We start from the raw sequence: 24,073 nt of genomic DNA, 5'->3' as shown, positions 1-24,073 counted from the left end.
ACTCAGGGGAAGAACCCCAGGGAGGCCAAGCGAACTAAGCCTCTGTGGTCCTTCCTGCAGAGTCTCAGATCTGGTTTCTCAGCTTCACTCCCTCCAGACAGATTGGGCTTCCTGGAGTGTGGCAGGGTGCGACCAAATGGCCAGCCCTCCCAAAACCCCACGCCCTAGAAGACCTAGAAGTTACCGGTTCTTACAGACCCCGCCTGCCCCGGTAGCCGAGACCAAGAGGTCCAGCCTGGTCCCTGGGAGGCGGTCCGTCGAAAGCCCAGAAGACCATGCTGAACCGCACGCTTGTGTCACCCTGGGTTGACTGTACCGACTTCCGAGGGTCCCGCACTCTGAGACACGCCTTCATCCCCGGGGACCACCCCGAGGTCCCCAGGCGCCGCCCCGCCTCCGGTCCCCGCCCCGAGCCCCCGAAGCGCTTAGACTTCAGCCTGCGCGCGACTGAGTCCGGACACCGCTCCAGCCCGACGCCCCAGGGACACAGATCCGGACGCTCGGGCTGCGCGGAGTCGGCTCACCTCGGTGGCCGCTATCCCAGTCCTACTGGGATAGGGCTGCAGACCCTCCGAACCCGTCTCAGCATCCCTCCTGTGCCTTTTGCACTTCTTCTCCAGGCGCAAAGGACATGCGACCAGCTAAGCCAGGCTCTCCGCTGCCCGCGCTCCTCTTGTTGGCGCTGGCTTTGTCCCCGCCGGGGACCCAGGGAAGGCCCCGGGGGCGCAGAGCAGCTCCTGTCGTCTCAGAGCCCAAACCGTTGCTTTTCCTCCCTGCAGCGGGGACGCGCCCGGCTCCTAGCGCCTCCAGGAGCTCAGGTAAGTCGTCGCAGTCCCATCCCATCCTTTGCCTGAGCCTGGGTCCGTGTGGAGTACCTTTGGAACTGTGTAAGACATTTGCTCTTCGAAGCCTGAATCAAGCACAACAGAGAACAGACTGCAGATTCCCTGTCGGGGAAAGAAAGATGGGATGGGCTTATTAGATTTACCATGGTTGAGACTTAAATAACAAAATCCCTGGGGCAAAGACATCGTCTTTATACGCCCCTTTCCAGGTGTGGAAACCTTTTTGGAAATCAACTGATAGAGCAGATGAAAAACCTGGGCTTGAGTCTCATGGGCCAAGGATAGTGGATGGATTATGTAATTGTCAGAGCCTCCTTTCTGGGTCTTTTTTTGGGGGGGGGTGAGAATTAACTAACCTAACTGCCCTCAGAGACCCATTATGCAGGAATGCCCCTCTCCTTCCCCTTCAAGCTGGCCATAGTAAATGGGTGATTAACACCACTTTCCACGGGCTGCTGTGGCTGGTGTTAATGGAACCTTTCCTGAGTCTGCTTAGAAGGGTGGCAAATGCTGCCAACTGCTCCCAAATCAACACTGGACACTTTATACTTAGATGCCTAAGAAGGTGGGAGGAATGACAAGGGAAAAAAAAACTGCCACTATATAGGGTCATGAGACACCCAAAGGTTCAGAAGACGTTGTGTGACTGAGGAGGAAAAGAGAAAAGCCCAGTGAATAGGTCTGGGGCAGCTGGGCTGATGTTGGGAATGGGAGTGGCAGGAGGAGTACAGGATGCATGGCAGGAAGCAAGGTGAGGAGGGAAAAAGAGAGAAGCTATTTAAAGTGACTCAGGTCACATCCTGCACAAACTAAGCAAGGTGGAATTGCTGGCAGAAATTGAAAGCAAGTGTTTCCATCTTCAGAGCCACTTGGTGGCCTGCACCCGGAAAGACCAAGCCCAGGGTGCATCTTCCAACTGGTTCCACCTGTTGGTCATGCCATAGTTCGCAAGGATTCTTCTGCCTCATACTTAACTTTTAAGAAAGCCAAGAGGGATTCCTAGTACCCTGCTTGGTTTTGTGGTACTGTAGATTGAACACAGAGCCTCATGCACGCTAGGCAAGTTCTCTACCACTGAGCTGCATTCCCAGCTCTTTATAAAATTTCATATTGAGGTCAGGCATGGTAGCACATGATGTAGTCCCAGTAGCTCAGGAGGTAAAGGTAGGATGATTGGGAGTTCAAAGCCAGCCTCAGCAACAAAGCAAGGCCCTAAGCAACTTAGTGAGACCCTCTCAAATTAAGAACTGGGCTGGGGACGTGGTTCAGTGGTTGAACGCCCCTATGTTCCATCCCTGGCACCAAATAATAATAATATAATAATAATAATAATTTTTTTTTCACTCTGAGACAGTCTCACTACGGTGCCCAGGCTGGCTTTGAACTTCTGATCCTCCTATCTCCTGAGTAGCTAGGCTTACAGGTGTGCATCGCCACATCCAGCTCTACTTTTCTTTCATAAGAGTTATGACATCATATGTATACTTATTCATTCCACAAATGGCCACCTGTCTTTACATGGCAGTCGTTATGTAGAGGGCTGAGGCTACCCAGAGCAACCAGCAGCTAGATGTCTGCTGTTTCCAGTACGCTCAGGGTGTGGAGGGAGGGGAAGGCTTGAGCATACATACACTGAATGAGCAAAATGTTCTGCAGAATTCCCAGAGTGAATCAGAGGGAGGTGATGGGGAGGCTGAGATGGATCTGAGAAGAGTGTGTGGAGGACCTGGGTGAAGACTTTCAGTCTTACTGGCAGTTAGAAAGCCCTCAAGAAGGGGTGGAGTGGGATAGTGACCACAGCAGGGGGATGCCATGTTGCTGCCACACACGATCATATACTTCAACTTACAATCATTGTTCACCCAAGTATTTATCTCAGACGATGCTGTGTCAGTTTGGAATGTAAAAGGAGTGGGAGAAAGTCGCAACCACAGAGCATTTATGGAAATACATTAATTCAGATCTTGTGTTTAATTTAAGTCTTTTTGGTTAAAGACAGTGAAAACTTACTGAAGTGAATTAAGAGGAAGAAAACAGAATATTTTATTCCAAGTTAAAAGTGGTAACAATCTGATGCTGTGCGTGGTGGCCCACGCCTGTAATCCTAGTGCCTCTGAAGGATGAGGCAGGAAGATTGCAAGTTCAAAGCCAATCTCAGCAACTTGTCAAGGCCCTAATCAACTTAGTGAGACTCTGTCTCTAAAATATAAAAAGGGCTGGGGGGATGTGGCTTAGTAAGTGGCCCTGGGGTCAATCGCCAGGACCAAAAAAAAAAAAAAATGTGGTAACAATCTAAAGTTGTTGTTTAAATTTTTATTTTTTTGTTTGTTTGTTTCTTTTTGTACCAGGGATTAAACCCAGAGGCGCTTAACCACTAAGCCACATCCCCAGCCCTTTTTATATTTTATTTTGAAATAGTGTCTTACTAAGTTGCTGAGGCTAGCTTGGAACTTGTGATCCTCTTGCCTCAGCCTCCAAAGCTGCTGGGATTACAGGCATGTGCCACTGTGACCAGCAATAATCTAAAGTTTTAAAAATCAACATAGTCTGATAGAAAGTGACCTGTGGGTCACCCAAAGTCCCTTGCTTTCTCTACCTGTTTGTAGTGGTCTCATCTTTTGATTATGGCACTTTATTCATATGGGGAGAACAAGAGTGGCACATTACATCTGAAGTTGCCTGTGAAAGGAACATTTGGACATGGATCAGGGACAAACAAGCACATGAATATAGAGAGGACAAGGACCCATCTGAAGGGTCTCATAGGAAATGCTCAAAGGGTAGTAGGTGTCTTAGCTTATTCAAGAGGAAACATCTCCCAAGTGTGGAGGTTAAGGATCTCTCACCTGTGCCAGATGTGTCTGGAATTCTGTCCCCAGGATTCTGCAGCATAATAAGCACCATCATGTACATGCTCTGGGTTCTGAAATCTCTGCTGTGCATGTAAGTAGAAAAAACTAACTCAGGCTCAGTTTCTTCTCCTACTAGCCTCACAACACAGATCACTTCTGACATCAGATGCGTTGGTTTTCCCCCACACCAAGCAAGCAGTTGATTCTGCAGGGTACACCAGCTGAGTATCCTTTAATCCAATTCACTTTTTATCTGGAGACAGTGTCAGATCCCTCAGGTCTAAGACCCAGTCCCTAAAACTGAACCTCTCGTCAGATGCCTGTGTGAAGCCCCAGGTCATTTTACCAGCGCTTCTGACTGACCAGCTACTACCAGTCAGTGTTCCTGCTACTCCCTGTTCGGGTTCCATTAATTGTCTAAGTGGCTGTCAAGGAAACATGTTTACCAATTCATGGAGAGTTCACTACCTCGTCATGATTGATTAAATCACTGGCCATTGGTGGTCAATTTCATCTTTAGCCTCTGCTCCCTCCCTGGGCGTTGAGAGAGAATGAAAGTCCCAATCATCTTGTCCTGCCTTGGTCTTTCTGGCAACTAGCCCCTATCCTGAAGCTACCTGAGGACTACCAGCCCTCAATCAACTCAGGAGCATGCAAATGCATATTATCACTTCAGAGATTTCAAGGACTTTAGGATTTGTATTCCAGGAAGTCCAAACGAATATTTCACAATATCACAGTGTAGAGTGCTTTCTTCCTTCTCAGGCAACTTCTTTGCACTCACAGGTAAGGCTGGAGGTGAGAGGATCATAACCAGGCTGAGGGAGCAGTAAATATGAAAACTGGAGTCAAGACGTGGACAACATGCAGTTACTCTCAAGGTTGTAGTTGGGGTGGAGGGGAGGTGTGAGCTTTGGGTTCCAGGAGCACATGCAATTCACCATCCTTGGCTGTCCTTCCTCCCCACAATGCATTCACTGTTCATGCACATATTCAGCCATTTATTCAGCCACTCAACACGCATTGGCAGTCACTGATAGGCTTGGGATTGTAAAGTTCACCAATTTTTTTTTTTTTTTAACTTGCTCTTATGGAGTTTAGGTCAGCTGAGGAATCCTGCCAAGTTCTAGAGTTTGGGTCATCCTTTTCATTGTCCTTTCTGCCATCTTACTCCAAGCTCTCATGAGAGTGTTATAAGGACCTTCTATATTGTCTCCCTAACTTATTTAGTAGGCCACCATTATGTTTTTATTGGGATAAGAATCAGGAAGTGTGGGTTTTCATTCCCTTTATTCCCACCCTCTTGTTCCTGTTTCCTCCCCCTGTCCTTTACTCTGAGCATCTCATCAGCAGAGGGAATAGAGGAGGAATTCTACCTCAAACTACCAGAAGAAAAAATGTATTGCATGGGTTGGGGATGTGTCTCAGTGGTGGAGGGTTTGCATGCATGAGACCCTGTATTTGATCCCCAGCACTGCCCAAAAAAGGGGGGCATTGGAAATCTCACCCATCAGAACACAGAAAATCAGAGGCTGAGAAATGGGCCCTAATGCCAAGAGAAAGGAGGTTTCAAGGAGATTGAGAAGAGATGAGATGTGGGGAGAGGGAACCGTAATGGGAACTGTTGGAAAGTTTTAATGTATTATTGCATCTCCTTTTGCAACCTCGTTTCAAGAGATGTCAGTAAACATTGACGTTGTTTCTATAGACTTTCTGGAGTCAGATTTGTGTTGTTGTTTTAATGTAAAACTTTACTGAAATGGAGCTTAGCGAAAAATTGTGAAGATTGATTTGGTGAGGTTATTTTGAACAATTGCAAATAAACATTTTAATAAGTAGTGTGGATGGAGCTGGTCTTTCTGCAGTCACAAATCTAGAGTGGTTTCTTCATTTTCCAAGAAAGTTCTAATTCCATTTGAAGGCAGGACATTCATGCTCACTTTGTGACTGTCCTTTGGCTCTGACAGGGCTGCCTCCAGTGCCTCTGTGCCAGTGACAGTCTTAGTACTTGCCCCTTACAGATGCCATTCCGGCTCTGCGTCTGATATTTTGCTGTGTTCTAAAATGCACTTCTCTCATCTTTTCATATGGAATACTGTTCTATCTATTTCCCTTGGAGGAAAATCAAACGGTTTTTCTTCTGTTCCCACACCTCTACAATCAACACAGAAGGCTTCTGTGACCTTGAAATTTTTTTTTTTTTTTTTAATTTTGAGTCAGGGTCTCACTAAGTTGCCCAGGTTGGCCTTCAAGTTGTGATTCTCCTGCCTCAGACTCCCAAATAGTGGGAATCGTAGGCAGCCATTGTGCCTGATTAATCCAGTTCAATTTCAACATTATCTTCCTAGATATAGGGTCAGACCCCACAGGTTGAGGCCTCAGTCCTCAAAAGTATTCTCACTTCAAACACAGCTACCAAGTCTGAGCCTCTGACATTTTTGACTGTTGAATGCATATAAAAACCTAGTTGAGGACAATGAAAATTATATTTATTTGGGGCTAATGAGGATTGCAATATTGGGGAAAAAACAGATTAAAGAAATATTGAAAATGTGCTCCCAGGTTTTTCCAAAATGGCAGCTATCTATAGCTTTAAACTGAAGGGGGTTGGGAATTACATCACTTGTGAGTCAGGCATTATAACTGGTACTGGCACAAGTTAAACTGTCTCCTAAGAAAGGGATTGGATGTGAGTTGTTTGGGGGAAGGGGTCATTTATTCAGGTCATCGGAGGTCGACAATGTTTCAGGAAATTGCAGTTTAGCCCTGGTCAGAGTTCAGCTTGGTCTGATGGAATTCTGGGGACATATGTGGGGATGGGTAGGAAGTGCCCGGTTCAAAGGTTCAGCTATAGGTATTTCTGAGATCTGTTTGTGGCCTCCCAACTCCATTTTAAGTGCTCTGGAACCAGTGCTACTCCACTTTGATTTTCTTCTTTGATGGAATCCACCAGCCACAAACTGGGGTCCCCACAACACTTCTCAGGTTGGTTTAATTTGTTAGAGCAGTTCACAGAACTCAGGGAAACATTTTGCTTATATTTATTGGATAAAATTTATTTAGGATATACAAAGGATATCCTATATATATTCTATATATAAAAGATATACCAAGATGAAGAGATGTGTGGGATGAGGGATGTGGGGAAGGGGCGTGGCATTTCCATGCCCTCTCCAGGGCGAACCACCCTCTACGAATCTCACATGTACAGCTATCCAGAGCTCTCAGAACCCTTCCTTTTGGGTTTCATAGGCATGATTGACTAAATCACCCATCCTTGTTGACCAACTCTTCCTTCAGCCTCTTTTCCATTCCTGGGCTGGGAGTCCCAATCCTCTAATCCTGCCTTGGTGTTTCTGGTGACCAGTCCCCATCCTAAAGCTACATAAGGGCTGCCATCCCTCAGTCAACTCTTTGTCATGCAAAAAGACACAGTTGCTTCAGAGATTCCAAAGATTTTAGAAGCTATATGACAGGAAGCAGGTACAAAGAGCAGGTACAATATATATTTCCCAATATCACAACCCTCTTCCTTTGTGATGTCTCTGCATTTATTTAAAAAATATCTGAGCCCTAAATTCACTTTGCAAATATACCACAGCTCTGGCAAAATCTAAAAAACAAAACAAAACAAAAAAACCCATATGTACTTAAATACTGCTGGGTGTTGCATAATAATGGAATTTTATTCATCAAACCCAAATTCCCTCTATTGCAAGTCTTTTACTATTCTATCCACTCAGTCATATTGGTAATGATTTACTTCACATGAATAAAAAAATTATTTTGGCTACTTTGCATATCACCAGGGTGGGTACTTCAAAAAAATTTTAATGTGTATGTTTAAGTTATGCACTCTGATGTTTTGGTAGACTTATATATAGGGGAATTTTTACTACATTCAAACAAACATATCTATTACCTTCCACTTTAATAATTTAAAATATTTTATTTGCTGAATTATTGAAGCTATTTGTTTTACTGAAAACTGTCTGCATGGGAGGAAGTCAAGGCAGAAAGATTATATATGATTTTTCACCACATAGTATATTTGACAGGTGGTATGTTCAGAGGTCTGTTGGGCCTGGTAGTTAGAGTCTCTATGATAGCAAACATAGGAAGTAGCCAGAGATGACTTACATGAATGAATTCTTCCCCATTCACAGTTTTTCTGGTAGTAATTGTTGCCTGTCTATAGGAGTCCATTTATATAGCTGCCAAATGATGAAATTCTGTGCAGGAAGTTGACAGAATCACCTAGTGTGGCTTTTCCCTCCCTGCAGTGGCAGAGTCATAGGAAACTACTTACCACTCACGCATTGGCAAAACAACACTAGGATTTAAAAAAAAACTTTTTATGTTAATTTCTCCCTATGGCCTCAGTTTTAGTGCTGGAAATAAATTCTAAAGCATTTTGGAGCAGACTTCTAAGATTTTTGTTGCTGGGTAGAAATGTAGACAATAAATCCAGCCAATGTTTCCTTCATGTATATGACTGTAGAAAGTACCAGAATAGTGGGAAGTGCAGCCCTGTCTGTATACTTTGCTTTTCTTTGAAGATTTTAGTTCCTTGTGGTCAATTGAGGTCTGAGAATATTAAATGGAAAATTCCAGAAATAAACAATTCACAAGTTTTAAATTTCCTACCATTCTAAATAGCTATGAGATCTCATGCTGACTTGCTCTGGTCTACCCATGTTATCAATCATTCTTTTGTCCAGTGTATTCATGCTGTATATGCTACCTTCCCATTAACCACCTGCCCATTTAGGATATTAGATCAACTATCGTCTGTTGTGGTTTTTCAGTATTTATGTTCAAATAACCCTCATATTACTTAAATAGTGACCCAAATCACAAAAGTAGTGATGCTGACAATTCAGATATGTCTAGGAGAAGATATAAAGTTCTTCCTTTAAGTAAAAAAAGCAATAGTATAGTAAGATATTTTGAGAGACCATATTTCCATTACTATTTTTATCCTCATTATGTTGTTATGATTGTTATATTTTGTTATTATTGTTATTAATCCTTTACTGTGCCTAATTTATAAATTAAGCTTTATCACAGATATGTATAGTAGGTTAAAAAATACTATACATAGGGTTTGGTACTAACTGCAGTTTTAGATATCCTCGGGGCATACTGCCGCGTACCCCCACAACCTTGGATAAGGGGGACTATTAGCATGTTCTGAAGTTTAGGCATTTGTTATAACTTTATTTATTTTACTTTTTATTTTATTATTTATTTATTTATTTATTTTGTTTTAATTAGTTACACATGACAGTAAAATGATCTTGACATACATTTGAATCAGATGGGGTATAATTTCTCATTGTTATAACTTTAGTTCTGAATCTATCAGTACAAGCTGTCAGGAAAAGGTAGCTATAATATTTATATCATATTTAAAATGTGTAGTCTATTATGCATTAATAAAATCAACATTTTATTAAAATGTGATTTATTGAAGTTATAGTCTTTCTGATTATCTTTTTCAGTAACGATTTATTTTTTTCCCTGAAAACAAGTTGTATTTTTCTCCTATAGCATCTTCATATTGTAACTCATATTAGTTTGATATTTCTTTATCTGTATTGATGTGAGTTCCTTTAAGCTAGGACTGAGGATTAATTGTTTTTGAATGCTCTTGGCCTACACAAGTCACAGTATAAAGTTGATATTTAGGAGGAATTTTGGAAGAGAAAAGGAGTAAGGAACTGAATTTTTTAAAAGAAACTTTGAGGTTTTTTTTAAACTTAATTTTGAAAGTTAAAGATTTGAATTTTTATTTGCCCAAAGCCAAACCGGACCTATCAACTTATTATTTAATTCGTACCATTCTGAGGATGAATAAGTATAATCTAATTTTCTTAGCATTTGGTTATATTTAGACAATATAACATTTGCTGCCCTTAATATTTTCTAGAGGAATGATTCTTAACTTGAGGCTCCTGGAACCATATGCAAGTTTCGAATATGATTCTTGAACTTGGCCCTGGATATGACATATCTGTGAATGCAGTTTGTGGATCTGTAGTTCATCAAATTTTTTTGAGAATTATCATGTACATTGAACTTTTGGAACCACCCAATTTTTAAATTGGGGAACACAGGGAGGAGAAAGGTGGTACATCAGAATCTTCTAGAATGTTTCTTCAGAAAGAGAATGGTTGACTGCCCTCCCCAACCCTGGCCAAGCTTCTAGTTTGGCAGTTTACTATCTGCTGTCTCCCCATCCCAGCATGCAGCCACTGCTCTGTAGCTACATGATTCAGTGTGTTTTGAAAGTTAATCTGTGAAAAAAAGTTTCCCTGGCTTACCAGCTTCAGAAGCATGGCCTGTGAAGTCCTGCCGAAAAGGAAACTCAATGTAAACTGCTATGATTCAAACTTTTTTTTTTTGACTTAGCCTTACTGGAATGTCACAGAACTAGGTTTTGAAGGGTTCCATCTGGGACGACTGTTTCAATCTCTGCAGGTAGGTCAGCCCTCTGTTACCTAGGGGGACCCTGGGAAGACAGGGTTGGGCTGAAGGAGAGAAGGAAAGATGAACCGGAGGAGGCAGAGGGATGGGGCAAGGGAGTCGTTGAGGAACAGTGACACACCATCTTCTAGGTGACAAGGCACCCTGTCATTCAATGGAAAAGTAAATATCTAGGGATGAGTTTAGCAAACTGGCAAGCTATTCATCCAAAATTTAAATGCTGTCCTTAAGAATGCAACCCTTGTGCACATTTTGTACTTCCGTGAACATTTTTTAAAACTTAATATACAAGCATTCAGCTTTGCTTGAATTTTAGAGAATCCATGATTACCGTTCATTTTAACTGCTCAGCATGTCGGCTTCGCACCTGGTAGACCTTAGACGAATGACATGGGCCAACTTAAGGAAAATAAATCATCTTTATGAAGTTGTAGTTACCTGTGTGAAAACAAGGAAACAAATGCAATTAAACAATTTCAGTCCTGAAAGACGATTATTTTTGACTGATTATTTGGTAAAAATTCCGTTGATGTACCAAATACTATATATAATACTATTGACACTATTGATTTTTTCCAGAATGTAGGTCTGTAGAGACAGCAAACCTGGGTTCTAGACTTGCTGAGGTCAAGTGGCTGTGGCCTCTGGACAGGGTGCATTTCCAGTGTCTTAGGGAAGGGCCACTCCGGATGCCTGTGAGGCACATGACAGGGACCCTGTCTGTAGGTGCACAGGCTGGTGGCTTCTCACTCTGAGGAAGTCCTGCATTGGTGTCAGAGCAATGGTGAATCTGAAAATGTGAATGCCATCATGGCCACTTTGGAGCTTGCTTATATTTGTTTATAAGACATTTTCTATTGCCAGAAGATATGCCTACTGCAAAGAAAGAAAAAACACAAATCACTTGTTGAGTTTGGAGTCTTATTTGTTTATATAAATTTTTTCCTGTGACTATTTCCTGTATTCCTTCATAGATTAGAAAACAAAGTTCTGTTTATACAGGGAAAGATTTACAGTTTGAATTTTAAGTCTGAAGTATAGAAAGTAATTATTGCATTAATTAGTTGGTACTAATACATTAATTAATGCAGTGTTAAAATAGCAAGTTCTTGAAGATTCTTCATCAGTAGAGTAAAAATGAAAGATACTCCAGGGACTAGGGATGTGGCTTAGTGAAGAAGCTTGTGCCTAGTAAGCAGGAGTCCCTAGGTCTTTACAAACCCAAAAGATCCTTCAGAAGAAGAAGAAGAAGAAGAAAAAACTTAATACAGAGGCTAGGTTATGTGAATAATGTGTATTAAACTTGTTTATCTTATATATTGTCAATTTCAATTTAGTTTAGTTTTATTATTGTTACTGTTTCTGGTTTTATTCATGTATTTTTTTCTAAACCCCCATGTATTTCGTTCTTAGGAAAAAAATATTTCCTGTGATTGCATATTATGTTTTCAATATAATTAGCTAATTTTAAAAACTGGCAAAAAAATTTTTAACATACAGTAGTCAGGTTTTGTTAGTCAGCTTTCAATTACTGTAACAAATACCTGAGACGATCAGCTTATAAAAAGAAAAAAAAAAGTTTATTTTGGCTCACAGTTTTGGAGGTTTCAGTTTGAGATTGATTGGCCCTGTTGCTTTGGGGCCTGTGACAAAGTAGCCCATTTTGGTAGCCGTGTGTGAAAAAATTACTTCATCGCTGGGATGCAAAAGAGGAAAAGGAAGATGCTGAGGTCTTACTGTCACCTTCAAGGGCACGCCTCCAGTTACCAAAAGACCCCCTACTAAGCCCTGCCTATTAAAGGTCCTCCCACCTTCCTATATCCTAGCTGGAGTTCAGATCTTTAATACATATCCCAACACAGCACAGGTAGTAATTTAAGTGCACATTTCAAAAACACTCACAAGAAGGCATTTTGAAATATTGGCAAACTAACTCTTGCTCAAAGAATTCCGTTGCCTCATTTTGGAAGCAACATATTTAGAAACATTTTTATAGAAGATGATATGGAGAGAGAGGTTTTCTTTTCATCATTTTTTTTCCGCATTGTTACCAGAGAATATAAGACACGTGTGATTAGGTGACCATTCTTCCCAGTATCTGCCATCACCTATGTTTTAAAATATAGCTGAGATTTGTTTTATTCAGATATCACAAGACACACAGACTGAAAGTGGTTGTCACGGAGGAGGACATTTAACTTCCTGAGTCCCTAGAAACAGGAGGCAGGACACATGAGGTAGAGCCACACTAGGAGCACCTGGGCAGGTCAGGGGGCTAAGGGAGTGGAGAAAAGTGTGGGTAGGAAGTTTTTATTGTGGTTTCTGCAGGACAGCACGAGAAGGCTTAGGATGGGCTGGTTTGAATGTTTTCAGTGGACTCTGGTGCTAAGGGCCGGTTCCTGGCCCTGCAGTGATTAGGGTAGGGGGACAGTGGCCCTGAGTCTGAAAGCCCAGGAGAGGAGGTTGGGGTGAGGGAGCTGGGTCGGTTGGTTGACCTAGGAAAGGCAAGTTTGCAGGTGAGTCTTTTGCCATCTCTAGGAACTGGCCCTCATATTAGAAGAGACAGTCCCTCCAGGGTCAGCAATGCCCCAGATGTCAAAGCACCAGAGTATAGAACACAAATTCATGATTAGTACAACTCATAGGACCAACTCCGACCTCCTTTGTGAACCTTACCTGTGTACCAGCCCTCATTATTTGTTCCTGCCTGTGGCGCTGCCTGGTCTTCAACCCACTCACTGTAGGTGCAGGCAGTCTTAATCTCCCTTGGCCTCCGGGATGCTCTCCGTCTCCCTCCTTGCCTTCTTTAAGTGCTTTCTGTATTTCCACAGTTATTCTTGCTTTGTTCCCTGCTTCTCTGATGATTGCTTCTTCTCCTCTGACCTCCTCTTCTTCAGCCACCCCAGGGATCCATTCTTGCCTGTGGAGTGTTCTGTGGAGTGATCATGTCTACCCCCTCTAGTTTCAACTATTGCCTCTGTGAAACTGATTCCAAAATATATCTCCATCATTATTCTGTCCCTTGCTGCTTGGAATGCTGGGGATTAAGCTCAGGCCTCACACATAGCTAGGCGAGCACTCTAGCACGGAGCTACATCCCCAGCCTGTTCCTTACTTTTTAAATTCACATAACCACAATGTGCTGGATCATCTGCTACAGGACTCTCAAACTTGACTTCTACTCGAATGAGTCTGTGCTTCTGCCTTCAAACTTACTCTCTGTCCTTTATTGCTGGCCTCAGTAATGACAACGTTTTGATTCTTGGACATTGTGCTTCTAGGATAATTTGCATTTATTATTAGATTAACAGCCCTCTGGGGTTTTCCAGTGGCTCAGTGTATTGATTGGCTTCTAGCTGCCTAATCAATCAAGAATAGTATTAGCATTGTATTCTATGTTTGCAGGTGAGTCTTTTGCCATCTCTAGACAGTTTCCTGCTGTCCTTTGCTGTCATTCTTAATAACGGATTGCACCTAAAAAAATGTCATCCAATGTAAAAGGCTTTTTATCTAGTTGTTTTTGAAATGGTAAGACTCATTTTTAAAAAAAAAAAAAGTCTATGGAATGATGATTTTTAAATCTGAGAGCGAGCTAACTAGTTTAGACAATTTGCAGTCAAATGTGACTATACCAAATAAACTGTGTTACAATAAAAAAAAACAAGGTCTGATGCTCTAGGTCTGCACCTAGTCTGCATTTCTGTCAAGCTCCCTAAAAATGCTGATGCTGCTCATCAGTGGAATATACTTTAAATAACAACAAATTGGAAGACAAGAAGGAACCCATTTGAACTTACTTGATTACTTTGTGTGTTATTTACAACCTACATAAGCCTCATAGAATGTTATATAAAAAGAGAGTTAAGTAATGCACTCATTTATTTAAGCATATTAAACCTTAATGGAAGAGGCATGATATAAAAACATATATTTACAAGTATGTATTTATACATTTACAATTATATACCAGTATAGCCTCTATGTGACTATATAAGAAAAAAGAAAGATATCTGTTTGGTGACTTTCCATTTTTTTAATATTTTTTAGTTGTAGTTGGACACAATACCTTTATTTTATTTATTTTTATGTGATGCTGAGGATTGAACCCAAGGCCTCTCATGTGCTAGGCAAGCACTCCACCACTGAGCCACAATCCCAGCCCTTTTCATTTTTAAATACACTTAATTTTGTATTTTTAAAAAGTATTGCTAAAAAAAAAAAATAAAAAAATAAAAAGTATTGCTTGAATATGTTTAAAAGTTAATACCATTTCCTATCGTGTATTTAATACATTTGAATTTTTCTCCAACCACATTTTCCATCTGTGATTCTCTCAGTAATAACATATTAAATGTTGTTGTGCTTATTTTTTTAAATGGAACTGTTTTTATATATTAAAAAAAATTAACAGTGCCATCTCCTTACTTAAAAGAATTGATAATTCTAGGAGCTTGGCAGCATTTCAATTAAAGTATCTCATGTAACACTGGTTTAAAACACGTGTCCTCATAAAGGAATGAGGGTCAACATTTATTTATTATTTATCATATCAGAATGAACTATCTTTATGGAAAGATTTTAAGTTATATGGAGGTACAAGCAAATAATAAACATTTTTCAGTATTTTGTTTTGTAATTGTTCTGCTTTTTTTTTTTTTAACCAGAGATTGGATCCAGGGGTGCTTAACCACTGAACCACATCCCCAGCACTTTTTTAAAAAATATTTTATTTAGAGTCAGGGTCTTGCTAAGTTGCTTAGGGCCTTGCCAAGTTGGTGAGACTGACTTTGAACTCACGATCCTCCTGCCTAAGCCTCCCAAACCACTGGGATTCCATGCACCATTGTAGTTGAAAGCAGCCACTGACACCATGTAAACAAATGGACATGCTTGTTCCAAAAACCTTTATTTACGAACACAGATGTAATGCTAGATTTGGCTCATGGGCAGTCATTTGCCAACCTAAGGAGAGAAGAATGCAATTCAACACAAATTACTGAAAACTGTTGAGTTGTCTCTGCATTTATTCTTGCTCCTCCATGTCAGGTATCACAACCTTTTGAAATTTTATTGTTAACATTTGTTTATTGAAAAAAAATTTGAATCATGTATCATTTTATTTTTATTGCATAAATTTAAAGTGTACAGCATGACATTTAATAAACTTATAACAGACTAATGGTTAGAGTTGTCAAGCAAATTAACATATTGACACATCAGACATCATGTCACCCTTACTTTTTATTTATTTATTTTTTGGTAGTAACACCTAAATGTACCCTCTGAGCAGTTATTCTGCATCCCATACAATGTTAATAACGGTAGTCCTCACATTGTACATTAGATATTTGGACTTCTTCATCCTATATATTTGCAACTTTGCATCCTTTGACCTAATTCTCCATTTCCTTCCTCCCTTGTAATAATTTTTTAAAAATGAAGCTTGACCATGTCATTCTCTTGCCTAAAGCCTTTTGTCTTCTCGTCAGCCACAGAGTTAAGTACAAAGTGTGTAAAGGACTGTGAGGTCCATGTCCACCTACAACCTCATCTTGTGTCTCTTTCCCTCCCCTTCTCTCTCTTTAGCCCCCGTTGACATTTCTCAAATACCTGAGCACATAGCAGTGCTTCCCTTTTCCCATCTCTTTTTAACTAGTTATCTCTTACTCTTTTACTAGTTATCTCTTACTTTTGCTTCAGGTGTCAAATTCCATGTCTCAGCTTAAGTTAAAGCAATCTGCTATATATCCTTACCTTCCTGTATGATGTTTGTAGTTTGAAATTAAAAGTCAAGCGTATTAAAATGGTGGTTTTCTTGGTAGCTTACTCTGAGCACAAGTGCAGCTTAGTTTGTTTCCATTTGAAAGGTAACAGCCCCCTCAGCCTTTAGTTCCTGGTCTCTTGTTAGCAAAGCAGGGCTTCAGGTGATAAAAGGTGAACAAAACAGCGGCTTTCTCCTCAGGAAGCCCATAATTCTGTAGTGGAGATGGACAGGCAGCCTGCACTCTCATGCTAACCAGAACGTGATAGCTGCTTTGATAGAAGTTACAAAATTATGTTATGAGGGTGAAGAAGAGGGGAAAATTCACATAAAATGTGTATTTTTTTTTTTACAAACCTGAATGTCATTATCTCAGTGTCTACAGATTAAAATGATAGTCTAAACTGTTTTTGGAAATTGAATTATATATAAAATCTTGAACACACTTAGTCACAGCACTTTTTGTACTCAGCTGACTTATTGTTCAGAAAGCACAAATGTAGCCACCTGGCCAAATAGCACATGGTGTACTGATGTCACAGAGGTTGACCTGCTGTGTTTGGTTTCAGGAGGTATGGTATATAGAATTTTTGTTCCGGCTGGAAGAGTATTAAAAACGACACCAAAAGATTTAGATAAAGAAATACTTTGATTTGCTCTGCTGCTTTATTATTCTGTATGAGTTTTGTTTGTAAAGTGCAGGTGTTTGTGCTCACATGAGAGGGGAGCTTTGATCTCTGTAGCTACTGCCTGAGGTTGGCAATCCTGCCCTGAGCTCACCAGGGCTGCTAGGAGCCTGGGAGCTACTTCTTTGGCCAAGGCTCCCACATCCCTGCTTAGCTCCCAGGATATAAAAGATGGTTAGAACTCCTACATCTTCATTTCCAAGGCTCCCTCTCCCTGGGTTTCAGTGAAGTTGACCTCCTCAATGGGGTAGCTTAGACTCACCTACGGGGAGGTGGGGAGGTGACAAATGTTCACTTCCCTTTCATATTCATAGTATGTTTGACACCACACAGGAGTTGATCTGGAACAAAAACATTCTAAGTTTAAATGTTTAACTGCCAACCAACCTTGAGGTTCAAGTTTAAATGTTCTCTCCTTCTAAATGACTTCCATATGCTCCTGAAGGTTTTTATAAATTGCATTTTCTGGATGGCATATTTTTAGTGAGTACAGTTGAAGACTGAGATGTAGTTTGATTATTAAATATTATTTTATTTTAAGCTCAAAGCCTTTTAAGTGGGAGAGTCTCCTGACCTGAAGTGTATTTCAATTTGTTTGCTCTGGCTGCTGCAGGGGAAAAAGGATTATAGGAAGGAGAGGACTGGTTAGGAGTCGGCTGCCAAAGTACAGTCACAAAACTATGAAGACTTGGACTAGCCTGTGTTAGTGAAAGAGGTAGGAGTGCATGGGTCTCGGATAAATTTTTAGATATGAAATCTATAAAACTAATTCACAGGCTGGATGGTGTGCTGGGAGAAGAAAGAAATCAAGTATAACTTCTTGGTTTTTGGTCTGAGCCAGGGGTAAAGTATGATGTCATTTACTGAGCTTGGAGAACATGGTGGGAAACAGGTCTGGGGCAGCCAGAAAGTCAGATGTTGATCTATGGCTGTGCACTTCTGAGAGGTTTGTATGCCTGTATGTGCCCTGGTAGAACGGTGGGGCAGTGAGCTCCACTGAGTTTTGGAGCTAGGGAATGGTCAGAACAGGAGAGGTGGAATTGAGATCAGTTACATAACTGCCATGGATTCATATGTTTAGTGCCTTTTAATTATAGCATATTAAGGATTTTTTTTTAAGAGTGGAAATCATTTCAGAAATTCTAAAGTCTTCTTTTTTTTCTTTTCAGAAATATTCCCAAGAGATTTGAACTTAAAAGACAAATTCATAAAGCATTTCACAGGTAAGCATACAACTTATCAGTGATTTAGTTAAATAAGAAGATTATATGCAGTTCCTCAGGAGACTGAGGCAGGAAGATTGCAAGTTTGAGGTGGGCCTTTGTAATTTAGTGAGACCCTGTCTCAAAAAATCAAAGGGCCTGGGGATGTGGCTCAGTGGTAGACCACCCCTGGGTTCAATCTCCAGTACTGAAAACTAAATAGAAATTTAAGAAGATTGTATACAAAGTACTATGTTAGGTACCGAGGATATGAAGATAAATGTCTAGAAAAGGCTTGTAGTCCAGCTGGTGACATGGATAAATGCTTTTAACTTGTATGAACTATAATGTAAACCAGATTTTGATAAGTAGTAGAAGTATAGACAATGTTTTAGGGACAAACAACAAGTGAATAATTTGACTAACAACCACCAAGGAAGGCTTTCAGTGGACATATTTAAGTGGGACTTTAAAAGATGAATAAAGTTTTACTAAGGTGAGATATACATTCTGGTCAGTAGGAATTCATTGAGCAAGACGTAAAATTTTGTAGTGTGGTTTGGGAAAGGACAGGCAGATGGTGTGAGTGGGCTATGGATGAATTTAGGTATGGATGCATTTGGCCAAAGGGCAAATATGTGACTGGAAAGGTAGGTTGGAATCATTGTGAACAATCCGTTCACTTGGTCCAGCGCAATCCCACCAAATAGCTGAGTATGGTGACGGAGTCGGAAAGAGACCTCTGGAGACCAGTTTCAGAGAACTCGATTCATTTTATTATTGCATAAGCAAGCCTTTATGCATATTCTGTTACTGGGCAAATTTATCTGAGGGCTGTAATAATCCAATGAGTGGCAACCAAAGGGCTGAAAGGTAAACGGCAAAAAGCAGAAGGAAAAGGAAGACACTGTGCACAGGAGGTTGGCCAGGTTATCATGGTGACGGGGCTTGGTTGTGGTCAGTGTTCCAAACCACAAATATCCCGACCCAAGGTGCCCAACACATGTTGAGGACAGAGGACAGCCAATGGGGCACAATAGAAGTTTTTGGAACAGGGGAGAGACAGACTTTCATATGCCACATCTTTTTTTAAAAATATTTTTTAGTTGTAGATGGACACAATATCTTTATTTTATTTATTTATTCTTATGTGGTGCTGAGGATCGAACTCAGTGCCTCATGTGTGCAGCGAATGCTTTACCACTGAGCCACAACCCCAGCCCTCGTATGCCACATCTTTTAAATTTTATTTTTAATTTAATTAATTCATTAATTTGTGGTACTAGGTGAACCTTAAGGACATTCTGTCACTGAGATACATCCCCAGCCCTTTAAACATTTTTTTTTTTAAATCTTGACGTAGAGTCTTGCTAATTCGTGAGGCTGGTCTCAAACTTGTGATGGTCCTGCCTCAGTCACTGAGATTACAGATATGCTCAGCAATAAGCCACATCTTAAGCACAGACAAAATGCTCTCTCTTGACACTGTTTCATTCTTCTTCATATCAACTTTGTGAATTATTTTCAAATCGTCCCATGCCCCAAGATTTGGAAAAATCACTAAACTTATTATTATTACCAACAATCTACCCTTGTTACCGCCATTGCCTTTCTGTTCCTAATCATCTCAGCTACCTTTTATTGTTTTATATCTCAGAAATGTAGTTTTTCCTTGTAGTTGTCCCACTTGATCAAATCTGAGGGCCATATTTGTTAACTAAGTTTAATATGAGTGTCATGAAGATCAAGTGAAGATCCACCTACAGCATGAGTGAGTGTCAGGGTATTCAGTGGGACTGTCCTGACTGTGGAGTCTCCATAAAAAGTAGACTCCAGTTGGAAGGATGAAAGTTTTGATGAAGTCTACCAGAAATTTATATGAACAGATGGAGAGAAGTCTCAAGATCTTGCCCAATTTATGGTAGTCCTTGACATTAAAATTAAACACACACATCACTTTAATTTTTAAAAATGGAATAAATGTCTCTGCATATAAATATTAATTCCTATTAAATAAAAAAATTGGAGAACAAAAAGTAGAAACCAAGGATATTAATTTTATATTCTTTATAACCACTTACTTTGTTCCCTACAGATTTCTTTCCTCTATCTGGTGTTTTTACCTTCCAGTCATTCTAGAGGGTTCTATTGGAAGTCAAGGTTCCATTATGTGAGAGGTTGAGAATGCAGAATGAATTTATATTGTTTTTCATAGATCAGAACTCATTACCTCCCACAGAGTCTGGTTTCGGGGAAGTGGGGAAGGACTCTGGAGCAAGTTCTTTTAAGGACAAGCAAGATGTAAACTACAGTTATATTATTTCCATCCGTAAAGTGCTAGCAATTTGTTTGGGAAACATGCCTGTGTTTATAATAAGCATTCTTTTCCTGTCCTCTAGGGCCAGTCACATTTTCAGCTGAATGTAGCAAACATTTCCATAGACTGTATCACAATACCAGGGATTGCTCAGTGCCAGCCTGTAAGTCACTTGGACAGTTTTTTTTTTAATCCTATCCAGCAATAAATGCATGTCATTTTAAGCTTTAACTGTCTTCGGGTGGGACATAATAGACTAAACATTGCAAGAGATGCTATTTATAACACTGTCAGTACTTAAGGTTTGTGTGTGCTGTTGAAACTATAAGAACAAAATCACATTCTAGCTGGGAATATATCCAAATCTGAAAATAGCAGATTTCCTTAAAGACCAAAGTGTTTGTTAGGATTGAAGCCTTTTATCATTATTCAAATTCCTTGGCATAAATAAAGTGCTCTCTCACATAAATGAAAAAAAAAAGTAAGATGATTATGGAGCATAAGTCAAAATTTCCTCCTAAGTTATTTTAAAGTAAATATTTTTAACATCATGTCATTTGTACAAAGGGTGCTGGATTTTTCTGAATGTTGATAGCATGTGTTATAAAGGTTGCTCTAATGAATTCTTTTGGATACTTAAATTACTGAAGTTAATGATTCCAAACATAATATTTAAGTGTTATCATTTAAAATATCCAAAGTACGATTATGTGTGGTAACTGAGTTGGCTGTTTTTAAATTTCTTTCCAAGCCTAAACTTCCCTTTAAAGAAAACAAATTTTAAGCAATTTGTTTCTTATTAACTACATTGCTTTTCTTGAGAAATATTTAATTTTACTTAGGTTGTTGCGTCAGATTTGTTGTAAGATTTTCAAAAACAACTTGCATCTAATGGCTCAGAGAAACAAAGCACGTTGGCTTCAAGGCAAAATCACTAAATGATAAAGCAGTGTTGGGCAGAAAGTTCAGGCTTTGGGACCAAACTGTTTCCCAGCTATGAGAGAAGTAATACTTTGAGGCTCTTTTCTCATCTCTAAAGTGAAGACAACAATCATACTTTTCTATTATGTTACTGGGGCAATTAATGGGGAAAAAAATCCATGTTATGCACTTCATACATTAAGTGCTTTATAAGTTATAGATATTGTTATGTGAATTAACGACAATAATTAACATGATTTCCTGATATTTATAGTAACTATAACCTAATCTACCTTCTACTCCTTCTCCTAGATTACAAAAGATGTGCCAGGTTGCTAACAAGATTGGCAGTGAGTCCACTCTGCTCGCAGACCTAGAAAATCTACCCTGGGAGTATGTACTTATTTATTTTTCTTATGCTGTTTAGTAGTCTTTTTTTTAAGTTTTTTTTTTTTTTAATTGATGGTTCTGGGCCTTCCACATGCTAAGTAAGCATGCGCTCTATTTCTACTGAGTTACATCACCAACCCTGTAAAGTCTAACCAAAATTTGAACAATTTGAACAATGTAAGAATCCAGGAAGTTGATCAAATCCATACCTACTGAGCTTGATCTGGATTTTTCACTGTGCTTTTTTTTTAATATTTTATTTTATTTTTTTAGTTTTCAGCGGACACAACATCTTTGTATGTGGTGCTGAGGATCGAACCCAGGCTGCACGCATGCCAGACGAGCGCACTACCGCTTGAGCCACATCCCCAGCCCTTCACTATGCTTTAACTTGATCAAAATATGCTATTTGATCAAAAAAATTAATTTTAAAATATCCACTCTAGTGATTGCATTAAATAAGATGAATAACATTTTGGCAATCTTACCAGCCCTAATTTAAAAAAATACTCAACAGGTTTTGGTGTTATTTTATTGTTGTGTGAAAACATTACACAGATAGATATTAGATGAACAGAAATACTTACAGGTCTATATTTTCTTAACTGGTCAAAAGATATAATAAAAATGAAAATAGATGTTAAAATGTTGGCTTACATAGAGTGAGTAAGAAGATATTGGAAAATTGGAAGAGAAAGCAAAGGATTAAGAATATAATAAACATTTAATGATTATCTGCTTTAGATTACTATTTGACAAGAATGAAATGGTAAGTCAGAATATTCATTCTAGTTCAATTACCATAGGAACCCTAGGGAATAATTCAATCATAAAAAGATTCATGTAAATTATAGCATTTACTTACAAAACCAAAATCTATACAAAATACTGAAAGACATTTATTTCTTTGCAAATATTTTTTCTCATTAGTTCTTTTCAAGTGCAGTATGAAGTCAACATATTCTGGTCAGCATTTCAGTACCATGGACAAGTCCCTTTAAGAACCAGATCCCTCAGGCTGTTAAGATGGTGAATGGAAACCATGAAGTACATGTATTCTAGAAGTTTCCGTGAATATCTCACACTGGCCAGTGTAACTCACTCTATCCCAAATAATTTCACAGGGATTTACTTAACACATCTCACAGGTTTGCTGTGACAATTACTGAAACAATTCTGACCTCACTTTCTGAACAATGATATCACATGTTGTAAAAGTTGCTCTAATGAATTCTTATGGAAACTTAAATTACAAAAATTAATAGTTATTCCAAACATAATGTTTAAGTGCTATAATTTTAAGTGCCCAAATTACTAGTATGTGTGGCAACTTGTTGCTGTTGTTATTCTTATTTTAAAGACTATCATTATAAATTAATACTAATTAGCACTATTAATTCTGAATGCTTACAGTTAAGAAAATGAGCTAGATCATTTCAACATTCATTGGGAAAGTGCTTCCACTGATTACTCTCAATGTGTCTCAAAACTTTTGGATAATACAAAACAGAAATAAATCAAGAAAATTCATTTGGCTGTTGACCTATATCGAGGCATATTTATCTCTTTCTTGGTTTTTAATATATTTTATGTAAATGAGTAAACTTTAAGTCCTTAAATCAATATAATAAATGGAAAATTTCCCTGAGACAAGTACTGTATCATAATTTAAAATATGAAGCTAGAGATGTAGCTCAGTGGTAGAGCACATGCTTAGCATACCTGAGGCTCTGGGTTCAATTCCCAGCACCACCAAAAAAAAGAAAATTAAAAATGAAATATTCCACAGAAATCTACATTTTTGTGGGACTAAAGTCAGAGAAGGCAGTTGATATTTATGATTCATTGTAGTGTTTAGAGATTTAGTTATTCCTTCTGCAATTATCTGTGATATTATTTTTAATTATTTATTTCACAAGATATTATAATCACAGTATTTCAGATAAATCAATTTTAGGAATTTTTATGAGTTAGATGATATCAAGTTCATTTTGGGGGGTATACTGCACATCATAAAACTTTAATAGGGAAATCATTTTGTGTCTCTAATAGATCCTCTCCTCCTCCACAAACACACTTGTCTGTAGTTTTAGGATTAGACTGTAAATTCTAATCCTAAGAGTCCACAGATTATTAAGCAAAATAACATGTAACTATTAAAAGTATAAATTTTATGTGTGTTAAAAGCAGGTAATTAATATTTTTCTTTTTCTCCCACAGGCATTTCTTAAGGATACAAATCCAGTTTGAAGAAAAAGTGCCTGGAATCATACTAAATGTAAAAAGAGATGAAATTTCTACTTTGTGGATATTAACCTGAGTAAAATAAGGGACCCTCAGAAATAGCAGATCACCTGTGTGCTACTACAGAATGGAATCTTTCTTACTTTATCTTTATGGAATAGTAATTTATAGTTTCTTAAAAGCAGAGTTTAAATCACATTTTGCAAATCGAATGTTAAAACTTATGCTCTTCTATTTTATTTTTGCTAAGAATATTATTTTCTCATATGATTGACATTCCATATGAACATTATGTGAATCATGTCTAAGAGTGCCAGTAAGCAGTGATGCTTTTTGTGTATGATTTTTAATGTTTGTCAACATGTA

General features: G+C 39.1%; 1 protein-coding gene across 1 annotated transcript; it reads left to right on the top strand.

Moving 5' to 3' along the window:
* The first annotated feature begins 587 nt into the window (after positions 1 to 587).
* Alkal1 (ALK and LTK ligand 1) lies at positions 588 to 24,073 on the top strand. The gene is made up of 5 exons (XM_015485741.2): positions 588 to 818; positions 17,803 to 17,856; positions 20,235 to 20,315; positions 21,386 to 21,466; positions 23,684 to 24,073. Exons 1-4 carry the CDS (start codon positions 632 to 634, stop codon positions 21,448 to 21,450), a joined length of 387 nt encoding a protein of 128 aa, XP_015341227.1. The 5' UTR covers positions 588 to 631; the 3' UTR covers positions 21,451 to 21,466; positions 23,684 to 24,073.

This window comes from Marmota marmota, unplaced genomic scaffold (genome assembly GCF_001458135.2).
Source record: "Marmota marmota marmota unplaced genomic scaffold, marMar, whole genome shotgun sequence".
Taxonomy (NCBI): domain Eukaryota; kingdom Metazoa; phylum Chordata; class Mammalia; order Rodentia; family Sciuridae; genus Marmota; species Marmota marmota.
This window is presented reverse-complemented; position numbering and strand designations above follow the sequence as displayed.

What these genes read in the sequence shown, in the direction of transcription:
- Alkal1 (XM_015485741.2), top strand. Translation starts at nt 632, where the DNA reads ATGCGACCAGCTAAGCCAGGCTCTCCGCTGCCCGCGCTCCTCTTGTTG. An exon ending in TAGCGCCTCCAGGAGCTCAG is followed by an intron (nt 819 to 17,802) that starts GTAAGTCGTCGC and finishes TTTTCTTTTCAG; the next exon opens with AAATATTCCCAAGAGATTTG. An exon ending in ATTCATAAAGCATTTCACAG is followed by an intron (nt 17,857 to 20,234) that starts GTAAGCATACAA and finishes CCTGTCCTCTAG; the next exon opens with GGCCAGTCACATTTTCAGCT.